The 24,544-nt window shown below is 40.1% G+C and overlaps 1 protein-coding gene across 1 annotated transcript; it reads left to right on the forward strand.

Moving 5' to 3' along the window:
- Positions 1-267: 267 nt before the first annotated feature.
- Positions 268-24,544, forward strand: mospd2 (motile sperm domain containing 2). Its single transcript, XM_059342691.1, has 15 exons — positions 268-408; positions 502-559; positions 1,654-1,809; positions 2,668-2,754; positions 2,904-3,058; positions 4,435-4,495; positions 4,639-4,677; positions 4,796-4,920; positions 5,358-5,531; positions 9,770-9,888; positions 14,453-14,546; positions 15,622-15,718; positions 16,231-16,351; positions 16,523-16,625; positions 24,110-24,544. The coding sequence occupies exons 1-15, from the start codon at positions 376-378 to the stop codon at positions 24,260-24,262; spliced, it is 1,575 nt and encodes a 524-aa protein (XP_059198674.1). The 5' UTR covers positions 268-375; the 3' UTR covers positions 24,263-24,544.

The raw sequence follows: 24,544 nt of genomic DNA on the forward strand, positions 1-24,544 counted from the left end.
ACTCGGAGCGGCGCGCCAACTGAAATTGAACGTTTCCTGACAAGTGCATTGTGGGTAACCGTTGGTAAACAGTAGTGAGTTGACGATATTAAGCTAATGTGTGTTGCCCGCGAGCCACTTTTTAAACAGATTTAACCAAATTAATAATTAGACATACGCTTTACTCGTGACCCTGAATAACAAGTTCAACACTCCTTCTGCTCGTTCAGTTCAAACAAACAACCAGAGCGGAGAGGTGGGGCTAAAGTCGGAGCCAAAATGGCGGAGACAGGACGCCAGTTTCACATTTCGCACTGATTCATCCAACTAAACGTTAGCAGTGCTGCTAGCTCAACAAGGAACTAGAACAGAGACGGAAACCGGGGACAGCTGAATATGGCTGAACTTGAGAAACACGAAGGAGAGCAGGTATCGTCAACTACCGTTAGGAATAATAAGTGAGTAATCTGTTGTGTAACCAAAGACGTGGTGTCTAACACGAAGGAACTCTTGTTTTGACAGGACCTTGAGAAGAAGATTGAGGAGACGAGAGAGAGATTCAAGAATGAGTTCCTCCAAGGTAACACTTTTTATGAATAAGCTGACAATAACTTGCTCCTTGGCCAGTCACTTGCATCTGCCTGACTTTAGCGCTATAGTCCGTTTCATGAACTTAAATATTGTATGTTAATTGCCCACAAGTTAGCTGTTACTTTACTTTGACTTGTTGATAACATCATGACCTAAATACCCAGGGCACAGATAAGCTCCAACAGATAACTAACGTAGCTAACGTTACTGCCACATGTAGTAGCTAATGGTTTTGACCAGTGTAACGTTATGGCCTGCAGCTGAACCTTGTCTAAGTGAACAGTACAATGTGTTCATTTTAGGGCTTTTACTCTATGGAGTCTGGGGCTATTTTGTCCATTTTTTATTTTTTCTATATGACCTAATAGTAATTGTTTTATTATTCTGACTTACTGGATCAACATTTTGAACCAAAAAGAAAGAAAGAAAAACCAACATAAACGTGATCTTGTGATTGTGTGTGATCCTGTCATCCAACTCTGGTTTTTATTCTAGTGTGACTGTATTTTATTTGTGTCTTGTGTGTTTAGCGTAACAATTTTGGTCATTTTGTGTCTTTTAGTTATTTTGTGTCCTTTTTTTTGTCATTTTGTCTTCTCATTTTGTCTTTTTTTTGGTACTTTTGTGTCTTTTTTAGTCTGTTAGTTAAACATAAATGTGATTTTGAATCTTTTTTTTACTTTCAAAACACTATCATGCTCAATAAAGAATTTTAAATGTTGCAAATGTGAACAAAGGTTGCAAATATAACATATAAGAGGGTTACACCCAGCTCTATCATATTTTATACTAAATATATTTGACCTTGTCTCCAGTTTTACTTCGTATATCATCATCAAACTGAAACTGGCCTCATGGAGTTTACAGCCAGAACTTTAGAGGTAAATTTACAGTAGGGCTCCACGCTGCTTTGTTTTTACGTCTGGATGTGATGAAGAAGTCATGCTTTGACGCTTTTGGAGACTCCAGAGGGTTAACTTTTTTAAAATAGGCAAGTCAGTGTGGTGAAAAGTGGAGCCCTGTGCTTGACCTATTTGTATTTGAAGTATCATGTGACTCAGCCTTTGTGTTTTATGTTTGCAGATTCAACAGATAAATATGACTCCAGAGATGTGGAAAGGCTTCAAAAAGAGGATGATCTTGTGGAGAACTACCTGCTGTGGAGAGATCATGTTGTTGATGAAGCCTTGAAAATGATTGATGAAAGTCTTCAGTGGAGGAAAGAATATGGTGTGAATGGTAAGAAATCGTGCTGAGTAGTTTGTAATATGATATGCGCAATTTCACCTAGAAGTAATTGATACCTTTAGCATATATACATATTTTTTTATCAACAGACATGTTTAAATGTTTTCAAAACAGAAACAGTTGTCCAATAATTAAATATTTGATTTTAATTCAGAAACTACATGATAAGATTAAATGGCATTATGACCAGTCCTTAAATGCTAGCTTTTATAATCCATGCCAGTTTTTGACTGCTGGTTCCTAAGGCACAGTTTAGTTTGTACCAATAAAGTACTGAAGTTCGATATCTAGTCCTATCTAAAAGTAGAAGTGCTGATATGTTCATTTGGAAATGTGTACAAGCTTGCAATACAGATCAGTTGATGTCTTTGTGCTGCTCTGGGATGAATCCAGACAGAGTGCCATTGTGTTAAACAGCCATATCACCATGCATATGCTGCCCCCGAAAAACAATCCCTACTCTTTCTATTTGCTGAGGAATTTCTCAGAGTTGTCATTTGTTGGTCTTTAATCCAGCAAATTGAATTTGTCAAGCAGTTGTGTTTAGGAAATTAGATTTTATTCAAGTCATTAGTATCAAGGGGCATCAAGGGCCATATGACCAAGGTTCTTTTAATAATATTGAGAATGGTTGCTTTACTAAGTATAACCCTGACATGATGAAAATGATCAAATTATGAAAAACAAAAACAAATTTTGCACATTTTACGTGATTAAAGTAAGGATTTCTATAGTATGAAAAATTGTTGTTACCTTAAAAGCAACCTTAGCTCTGGTCTCTATAGCTAATATTTGAATTATAACAAACACCAGTTAACAGTGTGATATGCGTCTGCCTGTGTGTTTCAGATCTCACTGAAAGCACCATTCCCAAATGGATGTTTGAGACTGGTGCTGTCTTCCTCCATGGCTACGACAAGGAGGGCAACAAGCTCTGTATGTGCATGTTCTATTACAGACCTATTTGAAGTGAACTCTAAAGTTAAACACTTGGAGCCTTCTTTGTCTCTCCATTTGATGTGTGTGGCCATTACTGAAATATAAACCGTAGCTAATCATTTGAAATCTCTGTTTACTGTGTTTAGTCTGGTTCAAAGTAAAGCTACACGTGAAGGATGCAAAAACAATTGTGGACAAGAAGAAGTACATTGCCTTCTGGCTGGAGCGGTATGCCAAGAAAGAACCTGGGATGCCACTTACTGTTGTGTTTGACATGGCAGAGTCTGGCCTCAGTAATATAGTAAGTCAATGATGATTGTGTGATTTAATCATAACTTAATTAGGTCAAGTTTCTGGTAGTACAACCTGATTCCTAAAAATCTGGGACATTGTCTCAAACGTGAACACTGTGAATTCTGAATTTGATGCATTATGCTTTTATTTAAGTTTCACACATAGTCCCAAGTTTTTTGGAGTCAGGGTTGTAATATCCAGGTCTTCAAGACAAAACTTGTATTGCATTTTCACTCCTACTTGAGTAAATGCAATGTTAGCTTTATTTTTGTGTTAGAAAATGAAAATTTTCTTCCCGTCATTGGCATGCTGTTGAGGATCTATTTTTTTCTTTCTTTTTTAGCTGTGGTCTTGCAGGGACTGATGCTCTTTAATGGTTTTACACTTCAGAGATTAAAGTAACCTTTAAATCCCGCTGGTCAATTCGAGTGGACTGTCTAATCCCTAGGCTCTCCATGTCGCAGACGTTAGCTCCTTGATGGAGCTCTCTTTCAGCGAGTGTCTTTCATTGGCTAGGCTCTCTCCTGGAGAAATGGCTCAATTAAATACAAATAAACCAGCACAAGCACGGCAAAAGGGATAAATAGCTATGCAACTCTAATATGAAATGAGGAGTATGGAAGATCAGTTTGGAATGCAGCCTTATTGAACCACAGTAAGAGCTAGAGCAAGGGTAGCCAGTATGATCTCATTAAGGCTTGAGAGTGAGTCTCCTGCATAGCAATGAGGCTTCTAACCAATTACGGAGCCTAGCCAGGATATAGGGGCTGTATCTATTGACATATCGGCTGTTTGTCTGATGATTAACATAAAATAGTAAGCTGAATGATTGAAATGTGGTAGAACTGTTTACCTAGATGTGCAGCTTCAAGATGAGATTTGAATGTATTTAATCTGTAGGTTTTCTGACTCTACATACGATTATCTCCTTGTTCAGAAGCGCTTTTATTATCTAAGTGAGAAAATGCATTCAAGTCTATGCCATTTACTTTGAGCTTTCTCTCTCTCTCTCTACTTGGGTTTAAGATGATCGTCTCTTTGAAATTATAAAAGTTGTTAGGTCTTGGTAATGCAATCAAATGGTGACAAAACCGCATATAACGGCAAGTTATATAATTGTCTATTTTGCAAATGACTCATAACAAAAGTGGATCATAGTTCAAAAACTTAAAGTAGCACCCTCAAGTCAGGAATTGAGGGGGTCATCAGAGAAATGTATGATGAATTTTCATTTTCTGTTAAGTGGGTCACTTCAGATCTAGAGGCGGTTAAGAATGAACAAACAGTTCCTCTTTTAAAAATCCATACACCATCTTTTCTAGTTAAAGTCCTGTATTTGGTTTCTCTCTTTACATCCTTGTTCTTTTCCACTTTGTATTGCAGGACATGGAGTTCGTGAAGTACATTATTAATTGCTTCAAAATATATTATCCAAAGTTTTTATGTGAGTAACAAATGTTGTATTAACAGCACATCAATTATTTATCCACGTTTACATATGTTATATTCACACATTCATGTGGACTTTTCTTTGGAATTTTGAAAATAATACTAACAGACAAGCCTTGTCCTTTTCTATCATTTCAGCCAAAATGATCATCGTGGATATGCCTTGGATCATGAATGGTGAGTCTGGCTTCTCCTAGCAGTCCTTACAAAATTGATAATTTTTTGCATCCATCATAATTTATCTGAAATGATTATCCAATTCTGAGCATTTAACATAAAAATGCTTCTATTTCAGCTGCTTGGAAAATTGTGAAGTCGTGGTTGGGGCCAGAAGCAATCAGCAAGCTCAAGTTTGCATCCAGATCTGAGGTCCAGGGATTCATCGGGCCCGAGTACCTGCCACCCCACATGGGTGGAACGGTATGTTATTATGTCTTTCTGAATGGGTTATATTTAAAATGTCCAAAAAATGTTCACATTGTGAATTAACGTCTGCTAGACATTACAAAAAACCTATAGCCACTAAAAGTGGCCTGCAATGTTTATCATCTTTTGGTGGGATCATATTTTAATCATATTGATAAAGCAATATTCATATTAAGAAATTCAGAATATAAATACTGCTTTATCAATAATGTACATTGTTATGGTTATAAACGCCCTCCATATGCTGACAGAAATGTTAATTATGTTTGGTAGGTCACAAGAAATGGTGAAATCTAACGTCAGTAAATAATAAACATTTTGTTTAACATAAAGCCCCTTTCATAAGCCATATAATGTTTTAATTAATATGCAAGTTATGGGACTTTAAAAACCAAGCATGTAGTGATATAACTTATTCTACTTTATTTCAGGACACATTCAAATACAGCTATCCGCCTCTTCCCGATGACGACTTCCAAACTCCAATCTGTGAAAACGGACCAATTGTCAGTGAAGATGAGATGGAGAGCAAAGAGGGTGAAATGGAGAGCAAAGATGCCCTTGAGTCCAGCTTCAGCTCTGATGTTGCAGTGAAGCCCAAAAAGGTACATTTCCTTTTAAGTCTATATCTTGTTAATATCAATCTTCTTAGAATGTGGATGTACTTAAAATAACCTCTTCAGCTTGTACACCATTTAAGTTTGCTGCTATATAAGGCAGGGCACACATAAGTCAGCAAACATCTGAATATGGATGAGTGATTGTTGTTTTTGAATAACATTGGTAAATGAATATGATTAAATATTGCTGATGATTGCTAGTTAATATGACCTGTGTTTCAGTTGTTGTCAGCGTAGCTGCTCTTGTGATTAATTCTGATTCTGGCATTTCAGGCAGTGGTGTCCATCTCTTATAGAGCTGTTACTAAACTAGATGCCCTGTGGTCAGAAATTTGTCCTGTTTCTTCTTTCACCCACTTTCTATAAATTGAGCGTGAGATTACAACATGTAATCAGAACATTGTTTGGAGACAACTGTGAATTAAGTGGCAAGTAATGCCCTGATTTGGAAGACGTTAAGCTCTTGCTCATTGTGTCTGTGAAGGTGACTCCTAATGTCTCTGGCTCCAATTAAATCCTTGCCAACAAAGCCCATGCATCACAGCCAGCGCTCTGCTTCTCTCATCCTCTCCTCCCCTTGTATGGTCCACAGAGGTTGTCAAGTCAGCTACTTAAGCTCTTCCCTGCTGTAGCTAGATCCTTATTCTCAACAAACAGCAGCCCCAGTGTGGCATCATCACCGAGACGCCCCACCGGCTTTATCTTGAATATGTCTGCAGCCACTGTCATCCTCCCTCTCACTCTGGTGTCACCAAATTGCCACCACTTGCAGTCAAGGCAGCAGCTCATGTCACATTCTCTACTTACTCACTTACAGGACAATCCAGCCCTGGCTTCATAATCTATTTATCTTCTTTTCTGGGTAGCGTCATGCAAACAAAGCCTAGAAATAGATGGAGGGCTTTAAGGTGGTCATTTCAGGGTATGCTCTGCGTCAGGAAATCCCCATTGAAGGCTTGTGGAAATTTGTATATTCACATTATATTGGTGTGTTGTTTTCAGCCATGGTTGTTTATCCTTTGTTATTTAATGCTGCAGCTGTTATTTACAGATATTTTGCTGTCACAGTCAGGGAGCAGCAGATTCGGCATTAACCTGCATTTAATGTGGGGAGAAGGACATAACTGACTGTGCTGCAATTTATAACAGCTGTTGAGGATTTTCTGAGCTTGCAGCCTATAGGACACAAACTGTATCTACTTGAGAGGTGCTGCGTCAACCAAAGCTACTCCCATGAGCCTCCTAAGCCCCAACAAACAAACAGGGCTCCCTTTGTTAATAAATACCGCATTGGTCATGCACAACAGATTTAGATTTACAGAGAGTAGATATGCAAATCAGTGAATTGTTAGCCTCAACAATAATCGACTGGCACAAGCTTGAAGTTTCTTAATGTTTCTTAGTATACACTTGAAATCACTTCACTTCCTGAATATCCCCAGAGAAAAGGTACGTAGCTCCCTGTTAAAAGCATTATTGATTGAATTTAATCTCCTGATATAAACCCAGTAACTGTATTCTAACACACCCTGCAGTCCTCTGAGGTGTCAGACTAGCTATCAAAACATTTGAGTCAGCTCTGTGAGAAAGGGGAAGATGGTTTTTTTCAGGTTAGTCTGAGAAACTAGTTACACAACCCCTCTGCAGTGACACTGCACAGACAATGTGACTGTTAGAATATAAGCAAGTGTTTGAATAGGCCTGACTGCAATCAAATGCTCTCAACGGGTTGATGAGGAATATTCAGGATGAGAGAACAGTAGTTCAACAGTTTTTTTTTCTTTGAAAGCTGAATTGTAAAGTGATTTAAAATGAATGTTAATGATTATTCATGTGACTTCTACCACTGGCTGAAGGTTACATATTAATTCTAAGAAGAGCCCCTCAGTCTTTGGCCGGAAGCCTATTCATTCAAGGTTTCGGTGCTATCTATTTAATAACCCCACCTGCATTGTAACTTCCTTACAAGCCCATTGTTTTGTACAGAAATTATTGTACAGCTGGATGTTTATCAAAAAGAAAACAAGACTATCTAAAGCAAACAGTAGTTAAAGTGAGATCTCAGGGAAAGCAGAGATGTAAGTATGAGAGCTAAAGAGAAATTTGTAATTGTTCTTACAGGTTAATTGGCAATGGTTACTCTCTATCCTGCTTGCACAGAGGGAAGCAGTTTCATGAGGCATTATGAATTCAACTTTATTGCTGGTAGGCTGTGACTAAACTCCTCGCACCGTGTTAATATTCCAGCCTGTCAGGTCTTCAAGCCCGTCTGAACGCATTCCACAGTACTGCTCCTGATCTTGTCTAAATAAACAAGAGACTCTCCCCCCACCACCCATCCCATCTTGTATTCTTCTGGGTTCCAGGCAGCACTATACACTGGTGGCTTCAGGAAGCTAATTGCCTTTCTCTCTGTTTTGAAACAAGGGCTGGTGGTGGTAAGACAGTGTAGGATCACACCCACACAAGGAGCTCAGAGTTCGGAAGATTTCTCCTCCCGGCTGGAAAGGCAGGTGTACTCACGTGATTGAAATATCGTGAGTTCACCTCCCTCCCAGTCGACTGATGTCATCTCAACCCCCTGACCTGTCCTGGACCTCACATTTCAATTTGACCCCCTAAATTGTACTGCACTGTTGTTTTTTTTTAAAAGGCACAACATTTCTGACTTTGTTATGAAGGAACGTAGGCTTAATGAAGAGTAGCCTACATTTTGCACAATACCATACAAACACTCAGAGGGAACGGATAGCACACAGTCACTACTCCGCACTAACAATATGACGTGTGTCTCCTGACCTCAGATTAATAACAACTAAGATAATTACTGCTATATTACAGTAGACCTAGTTTTTAACACTTAGCATTAACTTTATAACCATGCTTGCCCTAAGGCAACTTTTTAACTGAAGCCATGTGGGCCTTTTTCCTCTAACATTGTCCTTTTACCAGGTCTTTTACTCTGGAGAGTGATAATCATGTAGACTGATTTTTTGTGCCTTATATTTTGTACTGAAAATTCATGACACTCCTCATGAGCATTTCACTAATCTTTTAATTTAATATAATGTAAAATCATCAATTTGTCTTTGCATTTCATATCTTGCATTCAATGTATGGAAATCATGAAGTTCTCTAATTTTAGATGTATTTTTTAATTATGGTCACTTTTATTTCTTTGTATGTGATTATTATAGAGTAGATGTTTATTTCCTTAAAATTAATTTGTTTCTCAAAATAAATTGCCAATTATTTTGTTCTTTGTTAATCTAGAATGGAATTTTGTTTCCATTAGCCTTACCAATATGGTCAAAGCTGCACCAAAACACTGTAATTTTAATTATAATATCTGTATGACACAGCCTACCATTTCAATGTTTAATTTTTAATTAAAAATTGGAGCATGTTTTCTTTTTTTTTATTACCTCATTGTGTTAAGCTTGCTCTTTAAAATGACGAATAAATCTAGACATTTCATCAGCAGCTGATTATCTCTTGATGTCTTCATTGTGGCAGTTGCATGACAGTCAGCAATTAAATTAAGATGACATGTTGTGTTGCTTATCACAGCAAATGACACACTTCCCCTCTGAGTCACAAATGTTGCCATCACATGCAGAGTCCGCTTACCTATGCCCCTTTCCCTCCCTTCCTCCCATGATGCGTTCACTCTCTCCCATCTGTTTCACACAATATGTGGTGCAAACAGCACTGTGAAAGCATCCATTTCCCCAACTCACATACATTATCCATAGCGCTTAGGCAAACGTTTCACAATTTCCATCCTATCAGCTGTTTTCCTATCTTGTGATCCTTCTGTGGGTGATTTGGATCAAAGTTTATGGATGTTTTGCTGAAGTGAAAGTACTTTATGACCATGTGTGAGTGATATTATGAAATTATGTATTTTTGGTCGCATTGTTGGAAGTATTATTATGTCAAAAGTCACGAGTTTAGCAGGAAGAAGGGTCATAAGTCATCAGGGCCGTTTCTCAGTAAAAGAAAATCTATTTCGATAACGTGACCCTTCACCCTTATTTCACAAGAACCATTTATTAATCATTACAGATGACTGTCAAGAGCTTCATTAACTGATAGCTTTTTTCTGCGTGAAGGGCAAGGGTAAACATTTCATTTTCAGGATAGGAGCCAGATAAGGGTCACATGATTACATTATCAGTATTCTGAGTCTCTTTCTAATTAAGTTCTCTTTGTTGTTCCAGGTGAACTTCCTGGAAGACAGTTTGAGGGCAGAGGACAATGATAAAGGAGACACAAATGCCAGGACCAAAGGAGCCAGGAAGCCACTGACCACCTTCAAAGGCCCTCTGTTAGATGTTAGGTAGGTCATCCTGCTAACATCCTTCCTCATCTTGTCAGTATTTTCCACATCACTTGGATCTGATTGTGGTCCGATTGACGTTGGAAAGGAAAAGAAGGGTTGGTTTATGCACTTAAATTAGCTCTAAAGTTCTCAAAAACTGTATTGATGCAATCTAGGTCAGTGTTCACAATCAACAGATGTATTTCATAGTGGTTTGCCTTTGGAAACTGCTAAAATCGTATCTACTATTATTTGGAAACAATCTAGGACCATCCATTTCAAGTATTCTCAAGTGTCAGCTTACACTGGAGCCTAAATAAGCACGCGAAATGCCATAGGCTTGTTTTAACTGAAATAAGTCACGGTGGTGGAGCCATTCTCAGGGTTCACCTGAGTGGCAATGTGGAGGGCAAAAGGACATTTAAGGTGCCCACTAATTGTTACAGGTGTGGCCCACAAGAAGCCTTTGCTTTTTGACCGCAGGCTGGCGGCTGGTTTGTTTTGGAGTTATTGGTTTATGTGCTTTTGTGCAAAAAAGAATAAACGGATTGGCATATCCAAAGGACGCTGGAGGAAGCTGAAGTGGAAGATGTTGTCCTTGTCTGCAGCTCTCTCTTTGCTGTTGTTATGGCCACAAACCCACAGATGGGTCTTCTAGCTCCAGCTTTTATTTGCACCCGCTAGAATGTGACTGACTTACAGGCCAATCAGCTTGTTGTGTGAACCTCAGCATGTTTTGCTAAAGGTTAATGGCTAAAAGTTTACAACTGCAACTCTTGCTTGTGAACTTGTGTTTTGCATCACAAGTATCAATCTACAAACCATGTATTCTGCATGTGGCTGACCACTGTACAGTGATGGTTTGGCACAGATACACAAACCGTTTCCGTATTTGTATGCACACAATCCAGCTTCTCTACACTTTACAGAGCTAATTTGTGTTTGGGAGACATAAGGGCCTGAAGTTAGAGAGGTTGACTGGTCACTTAAGCATTGTTGGTTTGATGGCAATGGAGAACTGATGGTAGAGCCATCTACTAGACGGTCCTCTGTTCCCCACATTTCCACCTTAGAAATCTCCTCTAGGGATGGGCGTTTGGAAGAAACCTGCCAACGCTAGCATCTATTACATTAACAGTCAATTAATTGATTAATCGATCGATTAATGTTTTTATACATACTCCAGTATGTATAAAAACATGCATACATGGGCAAAATAAAAGATAAATATACAGTACTATGCAAAAGCCTGTTTTGATAATGGACATTTTTATTTTGAAAGGGCGAAAAGAGACTTCCTGTCAATCGAAAAACGAACTGAAGTGAGATTATACTGTAAATATAACGTCAAGGAGTTCAATATTTTATGTTTTAGCCCCCGAAGAGGCATGAGGTTAGTTTTCGCAGTAATCTTGCATATTTAAATGTGTTTTGTGTTTAAATAAGTTTTGGATAAAATTAATCCTAGTAATTCATGCTAGCAAGGTTTGATACAGTAAGCTAGTTTTGCTCGAATTGATTCTCTTGTATTTCTGTGTGTTTTATAATTGTTATTGCAACTTTCAATTCGCAAACTGTAGCTTTATCCAACTTAATTCTCAGCTCATTGGCTTATTGACGCATCGCTGCAGAACTGAACACTCTGCCGTGTTTCTGTTCAGTAATACTGACGCAGTCATAGATCAAATTAAAAAATACACAGATCGATTAAAAATTCCACGTGATCGACCAAATTCTTAATAACCATTAATCGATCATCGATTAATTATTCCCATCCCTAATCTCCACCTTTAAAGCTTGTTCATGTGTTGCTCTCTGGCTGACTGTACACTCTTCATCCCTTCCCCCCTCTGAATAAACAACAAAAAACTATACATTCCAACTTTCATGAAGACAAGATTTGTTGCATGACTGCTGTATTGTCCTGCATTAGCTTTGGCTAGGCCGACCTAAACTGGCATTTACAAAACAAATTTTAATTGCCTTGTACATATTGACGAAGATGTTCCCTTCACGTATTGACTCAAAATCTAATTTCATTATTGATGTTTTTGTACCTTTTTATAGCCCAATTGATCTGGCCAAATGTGGACAGGAATTAAGGATGCTACCAATCAATTGTTCAGTGGGAGACACTGGCCAATGATCAATTAACCTTTAAGAAAGGAGCACTCGTCACCTCTTGCACATGTTGTCAAACACATCATATGCTTTAATTGAGCACTCATTAAATTGCAAAGAGGGGGTCGATTTCAGAAGCGGTGTCCTGCAAAGGAGTAAAGCAATTGCACAATGATGTGGTTGGTTCTTGGGTAAATACTTAACAGTGAATTCACACACTGTATGATATTACTCTTCATTTTCATGAATAATGTCTGTTGAGTTGTTTTTTTTACTGAGTAATAGCTTTGATGTGAGGATTTTGACAGCTCTGGGCTGTGAATTATAGTGATAAACAGATTTAAATGAGCCTTAAATGCAATTATGTTTCTGAGCTGTGTTAGCCTTAATTCGAGGCTGGGGGCTTTAGAAGGGAGTAGGGGGCTTTGATCTTGTATTTGCCAAAGGTTTCCGGAGCCCCGAAGACTCACTCTGAGTGCATGCAAGCGCCAGACTGAACCGCTATTTTACTGGGGAAAAGAACACACGAAGACTTGAAAAGGAAAAATATACCTTTGTTCTTAGCAGTTTGAGTCCATGAAACGGAGCCAAGCTGCATCAATGAGGAGCTTTACACATATGACGCAGATATTATAATCCATTTGCTAGTTTCTTCTTGGCAAAATTAAAGTCCCAAAAGCCAAAAGTATTCACTGAGGCTGAATTCATCAGATCACATACTATTTATAGCCAAGTTAGACTGTTCAAACTTGCATAGAAGAAGCATTGAGTGCCAAAAACCAACAGCGAGCGTCAGATAACGCGGCAAAGTGCCTCATCCCCAGATTTTAGGCCACAGATTTGCTTTGGCTCTACATTTCACAGCTTTGATGCATGATCCGAGCCCTACCCTACTAAAATTAATCACAAGTTTCACATCTGCTCTGTAATCACAAGTTCTGTGTTCTACTTTTGGGCTCCAACAGGGAGACATTTTATATTTGAGGTTTTTTGTTATGATCATGCACCCCATTTTTTTTTCCAATTTGTTGGAAAACCATTAATTCTCCATCTTCATAGTATGATTCTATACAGCCAATTAAATAGCTTTATTTGAAACCCTATTTGCATAAAGCAGTAATGTCAGCAGTCTATCATGTGCAGACAGTCACACTGTGTAAAACCCAGGAAACATTCTGCTATACAGCAAAAAAAAAGCCACAGGTTCTACTAAAGTCTTCTCCTATTGAACTTACAAATACAAACACATGATTCATCCTGCACCTTAGCTTGTTGTAGAGCCATCAAACAAATATTCACCTGGGAAAAGAGCCCTGCTAATGCCTAGACTAGATAGCTAGTTAGCTAGTTGCTCTGTTTCGGCACGTTAAACAGCATGTAAACATACATGCAAATGTCAATACTATTATGTTATATAGATGTTGGTGTGGTCCTTAATCCTTATTACCACTGCAAACAATACAATGTCTGTCTGTGACTTGAAAGCTACAGTTCCACATTGTTGGTCAGTCCCTTCCAGGGCCTCCAACTCACCTCTCCAATCACTAGGGAGAATCAGAAATGCTCCTGTTATGCTCTCCAGGCTATTCACATAGGTTAATTGCAAAAAGGGATGATCAAATGTAATTTAATCGACTTTAAACCTGATTACAATACCTTTGCTTTGAGAGAGATTTAGAGAAATGTGGTCTGGAAGAATCATGACATCATGAACTCTGCAAAGCACAGCATGTTTACTCTGCTAAAGCCAGGGCGGGATTATCAGCCAGGCAAACAGGTTAATTGTGTGTCGGTTGGGTTGTGGTTATGTGGGACTGTGCAATACAAAGGCACAATATCAACAGAAATGATAAGACGGTTAAGGCGGTTTCTACATTATAACCTGTCTTGTCTGCCTGTCATGGGCTTTGTCAAAACATTGGTGGAAATAAAAATTGCCACAAACCACTGCTCAGCAGGGACCTACAGCTCAGTTTTTCTCCAGGAACCCCATAGTGAGATGATTTATCTTTGGAAGGGGTTTTTTTTTTTTTTTTTTTTTTTACTACCACATCTAGATTAATGTAAACATGCTTGATAGAAATCCTGTATGAAAGCATGCTTTAGATTCTGTTTTAGGTTCTGTCATTTTTCAGGAAATACTCTCTGAGGCAGATAGTTAAGGTGATGTGCAGCAGGAAAAGTCCCATAATCATATCACACTGACAGCAAGGTGTAGGAATTGTAGCAGCCCAATCTGTGTTAATAAGATACCAAGAGACAGACAAACAAAGCATTTTGTAAAGGAAATGGGAACACCTGTCTGCATCTAGCAGTTGTATCAGTACTGAAGTGCACAAAAAGACACTTTATAGAGCAAAATTACTGTTTTTTTAGCTCCCGAGCTTCTGGTTTCCAGCCAGTGAGATTTCTAATGTAGCTCCTGTCTCACAATGTGTGTGTTTTTTTTCTCTCCCTCCAGCCCCGCAGAGGAGCTCAGCTTTGGTTCTGGAGAGACAGAGAAAAAAAGCCTCATTATCCTGAGCAATGTAACCAAGAATCAAGTGGCCTTCAAGGTGAGAGTGAAGTCGCTCACATGCCGTATGCTTAAGTTTGTGAGCAACAACTGCTTTATGCTGCTGCAATGTCTTGGTGTTAAATTTCTTAGGTAAGATTGCTAAATATGTTTCATGATGTCGGTACCAAACATTAACTGGTTCAAGCTTCTTATGTATTACTTCTTATACTTGGATTTATTGTATTTCTTTTGGTCTTAGACTATTAGTTGGACAATCATTTTCAAGATGCCGACATGAACTGGGGAAATTGTCGTTGTCATTTCCCGCTATTTTCTGATGTTTCATTAACATATTAAAGGAACTACATCCTTTTCCTTTTGTGTTGACATTGGTGGTCCCTCAGGACAAAAGTGGCAGGGTTTCCTGAGGACCACTCCCTCCTCTTGTAAAGATCTTGATCTGGCTAGCGCATGCAATGTATCTATTTATGGCTATGACGATGATGAAACAAACTTTTCAGCCATTGAAGGAAATCATGTTTTAATGTAAAACTAAGTTTCAAAATGTACAACATAAATAAGAAAGACAGCTGATCTTACCATTACCACAAAATATAACAGACAAAATTAATTTCTTCAAAGAATAATCTCCTTCTGCTCTCTTTTAACTGGCAAATGTACTCACTTCCAAACTCTGCCTTAATAAATTAAGATTAAGATTCCCTTATTAGTCCCACATTGGGAAAATTCAACATCTGCATTTAACCCATCCTTTTAACACACTAGTGATTAGGAGGTGGGGGAGTTATGTGCCTTGCTCAAGGCCACTTTAGCCATGTGATTCGAACCAGCAACCCTCCGGTTACAGGCTCGGTTCCTAACCTCTAGGCCCAGACTGCCCAATGCAAACCTAGGATGTTCCAGTCTGCGTCCTGTAAAAGGGAATCCGACTTTGTGACAGGTATCAAAAGTGCAACTACATAAAAAGAAAAAGCCAATCTTCTGGCTGATGGTCTTGTTTGCTTATGTAGGTTATATAGAGGCATCAGTATTAAATTTAGACTGTTTTTTAGCTTGTTAAAAACTCCTTGTTGCTTTATTACTTATTGAAGATGCCTCCGGTGTGTGTACAGGTACGGACCACAGCGCCTGAGAAGTACAGAGTGAAGCCCAGCAGCAGCTGCTGTGAACCAGGAGCTTCAGTAGATATAGTGGTTTCTCTACATGGAGGTACGGCACTTTAGCTCTGCACTCACAACAGATGTTCCTGAATGCTGTACTTCAGAATAATCAAGTGGTCTTTTACCTTTCCAAAGTGCTGGCAGCCTTTTTTCTATGCCTGACATACATATTTCAAAAGTGATAAAAGAATCATCTCCCCAAAACAAACCAGCAGACAGCTGACAGTACTCTGCGAGTTAAGAACATTTTATGGCCTTCAAGCACTGAAATGTCAGCTGTAGGTTATGATGAACTCCAAATAACTCGGAAGAATCAGTGCTGCCTATTTCAGGGTTGCTTTTTCCCCTAGCTTTGCGCTGTGGTGTTTTTTGTTGTTTTTTTAATACTGTCATGACGAGCTCTGACATTTTTTAGCATATCACCTCCGCTTCTCTTTGAGCCACTATGTGGTTTTATTATTTACTTTAAACAACAACAATCCCATTTCAGTTTTCTTTTTCAAATTGTATTTGCTTGGACGAAAGTTTTGTTTTAATGTGTCCCTGAATGTTTTTGCGCAGGCTCTATAGCCTCTCCACAGGACAGATTTTTGGTCATGGCCGCCGAGATGGACAACGCCGCATCACAAGAACTTGCACAGTTCTGGAAAGAAGTACCAAAACCAAAGATCATGGAACACAGGTACACATCTGTGCTCCTTATTTTGCCATGTCAGGAAATATATGAAAAAAATGTGTGCACTCTTGGTGATGGTCTGTTGCCACACAGTCCTCATTACAGTTGTGACAGTGGAGTTGTAGGCTGCATATCACCCTGATAGCCTCCGCTCATTAGATTGTGACTTCCCCACAGATTGCGCTGTCATGTTCTGGAGAGTGTAAAACCAACAGTGAGTCCTCTCAGAGACAGCCCTGTGGAGACAGGGACCAGCGGGCAGCAGGAATTGAGCACAGCGGTGAGTTCTGGTGGAACAGGAGCTTATCCCACTACAATAGTTATTAAGTAACAGTATATTTCTTCTTTCAGATTGTTTTTGGCCACTGTTGCAATGTGAGGTGCAGGGAAACATAGTGAGACTTGAGGAGGACAAAAACTATCACAATAGCCAGGAGTTATGCTGAAAAATAACTTAGACTTTTATTTTCAGTCTCAAAAAGAATCAAAATGAAACAAGACAAAACGGGTCACAGCTCAAACAGTTCAGACGCCGCTCTCCCTCTATATCAGCCCCGGCCACTGTCATTTCACTCATATATATAGGATGAGAGCCCGCCTTGCCAGTTCAAACTGGCCTATCAGGACAGCACTATAACAGAGGTCACAAGGTTAAACACAAATATACATACATATTCTTAGGTTGCTCATAACAACAAACCCCATTTCATTTCTACATTAGGAGATCCTTAATGTCATACCTTCAAATTAAGTGAAACATTTCTCTATCATTTAATATTCATCTTAATTTGCTGTCATCTGTATTACACGCCCTTTAACCAATCAGCTGCAGGTACCCACCTACTCACAAACAACATAAAAGGGCTGCAACTGAGGCGTGCTTCCTCTTTAATCACCAGCACAAGATGACCTCCACAAAGGACTCAAAGGACAGGTTATGACTTTAACTAAAACTGAGCTTTATGCAAAATAAACAATGTGTATCTCCTAAATTTATCATCAAACTATTTTATACCAAATAAAGGAAACAAAGAAAACTGTATGAGTTTGTGTACTTTTGTTAAAGAAAAAAAAAAGGGTTTAAGCAAAGCTAGTGAGGGAGTTGATGCTTCCTCACATTTCACACCTCCTCCCCCTCTGGCTTACACAGGTCAGGCAAACGGGAAAGATAGTCAGCAATTATGTTTTTCTTACCCGGACAATGCTGTATGGTGAACTGGTATGGCTGGAGGGCTAGGCACCAACGCAGGATCCTTGCATTCTGATGCTGCTTGGAATGCATCCACTTCAAAGGCCTGTGGTCAGTCTGTAGCACAAATCGTCTTCCCAAAAGGTAGTACTTCAACGAATCTACAGCCCATTTGATAGCCAACCCCTCTTTTTCCACAGTAGAATATTTTTTCTCACGGTCAAACAGTTTCTTACTCAGGAATAGGACAGGCTTCTCCTCACCAGGCTCTCCTTGGGCTAGCACAGCTCCTAGTCCAACACCCGAGGCATCAACCTGCACCAGGAATGGTTTTTCGAAGTCTGGGCTCTGCAACACAGGGGCTTGACAAATCTGCCTCTTTAAGGCCTGGAAAGCATATTCACAGTCATTATTCCAAATCACTTTGGTGGGTGATTTTTTTGTTAGGTCAGTGAGTGGTGCTGCCAGTGTAGCAAAGTGGGGAATAAACCTTCTGTACCAGCCCACTAGTCCTAGAAAAGACCTTACTTGTTTTTTAGTAAGGGGTCTGTTGATCATCTGTATGGCCTTTACCTTTTCTATTTGTGGCTTTATGTGTCCATGGCCTACCAGGTACCCAAGGTATTTCACCTCCTCTTGAGCCCATGAGCATTTGTTGGCATTCAGGGTCAATCCAGCATGCTGTATCTTTTCCAGGACAACTTTGAGATTCTGCAGGTGGTCTTCCCAGGTCTCACTGTAAATCACAACATCATCTAGATAGGCAGCTGCAAACCTGGAGCAATCATTGAGAATAATGTCCATTAATCTCTGAAAGGTTGCAGGTGCTCCATGCAGACCAAAAGGTAACACAGTGTAATGGAATAAACCCATTCCTGGTATCTGGAAAGCTGTGTATTCTTTGCATGCTGGGTCGAGTGGTACTTGCCAGTAGCCTTTACAAAGGTCTAAAGTTGTAATGTACTTTGCTTTCCCCAGTCTCTCCAACAGCTCATCAATGCGAGGCATAGGATAAGAGTCAAAACATGATATGCTGTTCAATTTCCTCATGTCAGAGCAGAACCGAGGTTGAGTAGAATTTTTCTTTGGAACGAGCACAATAGGGTTGGACCACTCACTTCTGGACGGTTCAATGACACCCATGTCCAACATCATCTGGACCTCCTTCCTCAGTGGTTCGACCATTCGTTCTGGAATCCTGTAAGGCTTCAGGCGAACAGGCTTAGTGTCCTTCAGAACAATGTTATGTTTTATTACATCAGTACGACCAGGTCCCTCTAAGAACAAGGATGGGAAAGATTGTTTTAGCTCACCCAACTGATGCCACTGGTCCACACTTAGGTGCTCTGGAGGGGTCTGGGGTTTACATTTCTCTCTGAAGGGTACCATGTCTGCTTCCTCAGCCTCCATTGCATCATCGTCTTCAGGCTGGACGTCCCGGACCATCAGAACACGCTCCCCACCTGATTCCTGGTCATTTCTTTCATGGTATTCTTTTAACAGATTAACATGAAGCAGTTGTTTCCGTTTGTATTTATCAGGACAAGAGACCTCATATGTTACTGGGCCCACCTTTCTGGTCACAGTATAAGGGCCTTGCCACTTAGCTAATAACTTACTTGGCCCAGTAGGAAGCAGTACCAACACTTGTTGGCCAGCTTTCAGTTCTCTTTCACGAGCCCGTTTGTCGTACCATACCTTTTGTTTGTTTTGAGAATCTTGCAGGTGTTCTCTGGCTATTCCCCTGTAACTTTCCAGTTTGTCTCTCATCTGCAGAATGTAGGAGATGATGTTTGTTGTTGTTGCCTCAACAGCCACCCAGTTCTCCTTCAGCATGTCCAAAGGGCCTCTGACCTGTCTGCCATACAATAACTCAAAAGGGGAGAAACCAGTTGAGGCCTGGGGTACTTCTCTGTATGCAAACAAAAGAAAAGGCAGCCATTTATCCCAGTCTCTACCAGTATCATCCACAAATTTTCTCAACATTTGTTTCAGGGTGCCATTAAATCGTTCAACAAGACCATCAGTTTCAGGGTGGTAGGGCGTTGTTCTTATCCCTTTTACACCAAGTTGGAAATACAGGGACTTCATCAGATGCGACATAAAGCTTGTACCTTGATCTGTCAAGATCTCTTTGGGAATACCAACTCTAGAGAATAACTCCACTAAACACCGAACTATATGTTTGACCTGAATGGAGCGTAGTGGATACACATCTGGGTATCTGGTGGCATAGTCACATATTACAAGGGCAAATTTGTGTCCATTGCTACTTTTTGGTAGGGGACCAATGATATCCATAGCTATTCTCTCATAGGGCACACTCATGATAGGCAAAGGTTGTAATAGGCCTCTGTCTGAAACCTTGGTGGGGGCTACCATCTGACAGTCATGGCATGTTTTACAATATTCCATTACATCTTTGTACAAGCCTGGCCAATAAAAGCGCTGAGCAATGCGGTTATAGGTCTTAGTTTGTCCTAAATGCCCAGCCCATGGAACTGTATGCCCCAAACGTAAAATTACTTGACGATACTCTTTTGGAATAACAAGCCTAGGCTTCTCAATGTCTGCCAAATACAAAAGGTTGTCTTTTATGATAAAGGGATCCCCAGTTGCATTTTCCAGCCCCCTTGTGCCCGGGTCATAGTCCCCATTAACTTCACATGCTTTTGCAAAGAGAGGTTTTAGAGATGAGTCATTCTCCTGACTCTGCCTAAATTTGTCTGGGATTTGCCATTGGGGGTCAATGATGGATGACACAGGAAGCTTAGGTTCAGAGGTTTTAGCTTTATCCTGATTTCTGTTTTTCTCCTGACGTCGTTGTCTTTTGGTTTTCTTAACCTTATTTCCCCCTTCAAACAAACTGTCATGTATACCTGGCAGGGGTTCTAACCCCTTGGCCACTGAGCGGGTAACTACAGCACAAGAGTATGCAATAGAATTTTGCTGGACCAAGTTGTCAAGGATAGGCAAATCTTCTCCAAGGATTACATCATAGGCTAATTTATCTAGCACTCCAACAGTTAACATGAAGGCTTGCCCTTCAACCTCAATGATAACATCTGCTGTTGGGTAATCTTTCTTACATCCATGTACACATGTGATATTTATACTTTGCTCGAAATTAGGTAATGCATTTCTGAGCATGCTGGTTTTCACTAAGGTTTGTGTACTACCAGTGTCAGCCAGAGCCTTTGCCACATGACCATTAACTGTAACATCCACTACATGTTTGTGCATAATCAACTCATTATCATTAGCATGGTCATCACTTTCTGCCCGAGGTACAGAACATAACTCAACTGACTTTGATTTTCTTAAAGGACACACTGAAGCTTTGTGTCCAGGCTGCTGACAATAATAACACACAAAAATTTGCTTCACATTTGGATTAACAGGTTTCTTACAAACCCCAGTGTCCATTCTGTCCATAGGAGGCAAACTGTAAGTTTTGCCCTCTCCAAACCTTGGTTTCCCAACATTCATCTTTCTCTTTAAAGGGTCCCAATGGGCTGCTGCATAGCGTTCTGCCAAGTCTGCCGCTTCTTCTCCTGTTGGGGGGTTATGTTCCTTTACCCAGGTGCGGAGGTCTGGAGGGAGCACACGAAGGTATTGCTCCAATATAACCGTTTCCCCAATCTGCTCCTTGGTGCGGCTCTCGGGTCGCATCCATCGTCTGTACAAACCCTTTATCCGATTGTAGGTTTCTCGCACAGTCTCTCCCACTGGAACAGTGGTGCTCCGGAAGCGCTGTCTATATGTCTCTTCTGTGACATTGAACTTCATCAAAACTGCCGCTTTAATAGCCTCATAGGATTCTGATTGTTCTTCATCCATTCCAGCATAAGCCTCGAGAGCTTTTCCTGTTAACAAGGTGACCACTCTTGCTGCCCACTCCAATGGCTGCCACCCCCATGTTCTGGCTATCCGCTCAAACCGAACAAAAAAACTCTCAGGATCTTCACCTTCTTTGAAGTCAGGTATTCTGGGTTCACCAACACGGGTCCCTGACGTCCGATTTGGTGTGACAACAGGCTGCTGATGCTGTGTTGGCAGCTGGGGTGATGAGAAGACAGGCCCACTGGTTGGCAGCTGAGGTGATGAGGAGACAGGCGGTTCATGAGCTTCTTCTGATGTCCAGCCTTGCCTAAGGTTTGGTCCAATATCCCTCCTTAGTTGTTTAATCTCCTCAAAAAGTACAGCTTCAGCTTGCTTAGACCGGTGCATAAACTCTCTCATTTCTTCAAAGAAATCTGCTGCAGAGAGTTCTGGACTTGCAGCACGGACAGTAACTTTTGGCCGTGTCACTGGCTCATCCTCACCTCCAGCAGCCATTGCTCCTTCAGGTGGTGGCTCCGCCTCCACTGCACATTCAGCTTCTCTTTCCTCCATTTCTGCCAAGGTGTTTTTCCTTGGCAAACGAGCTCTTCCACGTCCACCTCTCATTTAGTCAGTATTTGACAACAACTCTTCAAAGGCGAATATAATCCCACCACTGCCACCAATTGTTGCAATGTGAGGTGCAGGGAAACATAGTGAGACTTGAGGAGGACAAAAACTATCACAATAGCCAGGAGTTATGCTGAAAAATAACTTAGACTTTTATTTTCAGTCTCAAAAAGAATCAAAATGAAACAAGACAAAACGGGTCACAGCTCAAACAGTTCAGACGCCGCTCTCCCTCTATATCAGCCCCGGCCACTGTCATTTCACTCATATATATAGGATGAGAGCCCGCCTTGCCAGTTCAAACTGGCCTATCAGGACAGCACTATAACAGAGGTCACAAGGTTAAACACAAATATACATACATATTCTTAGGTTGCTCATAACAACAAACCCCATTTCATTTCTACATTAGGAGATCCTTAATGTCATACCTTCAAATTAAGTGAAACATTTCTCTATCATTTAATATTCATCTTAATTTGCTGTCATCTGTATTACACGCCCTTTAACCAATCAGCTGCAGGTACCCACCTACTCACAAACAACATAAAAGGGCTGCAACTGAGGCGTGCTTCCTCTTTAATCACCAGCACAAGATGACCTCCACAAAGGACTCAAAGGACAGGTTATGACTTTAACTAAAACTGAGCTTTATGCAAAATAAACAATGTGTATCTCCTAAATTTATCATCAAACTATTTTATACCAAATAAAGGAAACAAAGAAAACTGTATGAGTTTGTGTACTTTTGTTAAAGAAAAAAAAAAGGGTTTAAGCAAAGCTAGTGAGGGAGTTGATGCTTCCTCACAGCCACCATTATAGAATCTGTAGACCACCATCACTGTTAAAATTACATTATATTTTAATATTACTTTATAACTTGAGCAGATCTCTTAAGAGATTAGAAGTTCTGAACATTGAGACACGCCAATAAAGATGTAATTAACATTTTTTTTGTATTTGTACTGCACACTCCAAAAACATCCCACACCCAGGCACTGGATTATAACTTAAATGTCAAAGCAGTAAGTATAACATGTAGGTTTTTAGGTTCACTATAAATATGTAGTATAATGCTAGTTACCTGGTTTATAACATACTTAAAGGTGTTGTTCATTGTTTTGGGAAATACGTTTATTTGCTTTACTGTAGAGAATAAGATGAGCAAATCAATACTACTCTCCTCATCTGTGTGGTTATTATCAATGTAGAAGTTAGCCTATCTTAACATTTAGACTGAAGACGAGGAGAAACCATCAGCCTGGTAAGATATTTCCCACTGGACAAAAAACATCCTGGCTTTTGTCCTAAGTAGGAATCAATCAAAATTCATTCCAAGGACAAATTACTCATCAGTAGTCTAGTATTTACCAGCTCTAGCTCAGATCAGCAGTGATGGAAAGATGATACTTGGGTCAACACGCTAATTTACGCCTCATTTCCAGTGTGTTACTGTGACTCTTTTATCTTGGTCATAAATTCTGTTCAAGCAGTGACTGAATATGATGACAAATACCACCATAACATTTCACTGGCCTCTATTTATCTTTCTACTGTTTACTAATGCTTTTTCGGTGCGTAGGTGATGTTGACAGGTGACACACCAAAGTAAAAAAATAGACATAATAGTGTGTTGGCAATAAGAAAGGATTCCACCTGTTTTTGATGGGTTTTCCCGCTTTTAAAAAAACACTGCATTTACGCACTGATTTCAATGAAAAACGGGTACAATTAACTTGTATTGTATTGTTTGTTAAATTCATACACTAAAACAAGATTTTTTTGCCTTGTATTTGCATTTCGCTTTAATTATAATTGAAACAAACCAAGTACAGCACGTTGATGTGTTGTTGAGGTGCAGGTATGGGTATTGGAGAGGTCCAGGCTAGGTGTTTCCCCCTTACCTCCAGTCTTTATGTTAAGGTAATTGCCTCCCTCCACCAACTCCACACTGATCACACAGACGAGAAAGTTAATACCACTCATGTCTTACAGAATAAGCGTATTTCCCAATGTTCCCTTTAATTTTCTGCACATCTCTAGCCTGATTTGTATCCATGACTTTCATTACCACTGTGTTGGATTGATAAACCAGGTCAGTGAATCAGTTTTTATCTCACCAGCTCATGCGCGTGATGACCTGCAACGCACGGCTGGAGCAGAAGATGAATACGTGTCTGTGGGTGCAGAAGGTTCTCATTGTGTTGGTGCTGGTCCTTGTGATGCTCAACCTGCTGTGTCTCTACCTGCTGAGAAGTTCCCAGCAGCCATCGTGACCTGCCACGGCTCCCTCCGCCTGCATCTGTCGATCACAGGCGCACAGACGGTTGAACCAGCGGGGCCACAGCTGACTACCTGAGGGATGGTAGTCCTGAGCTCTCCCCTCCCGACGGGCTGCTGTCATGGAGGGGAGAAAGGGCCGACTTTAGGGACATGTGAGTTGTTGTGGAGTTTCTATATGAAGAGATTGTATTTGTCTCTTTCCAGGCACTTGAGAATTAATACAACAGAGACACTTTTAACAATGTGACATCAAATCATTAATGTATTTTTTAAGA

This window comes from Centropristis striata, chromosome 10, assembly GCF_030273125.1.
Source record: "Centropristis striata isolate RG_2023a ecotype Rhode Island chromosome 10, C.striata_1.0, whole genome shotgun sequence".
Lineage (NCBI taxonomy): Eukaryota > Metazoa > Chordata > Actinopteri > Perciformes > Serranidae > Centropristis > Centropristis striata.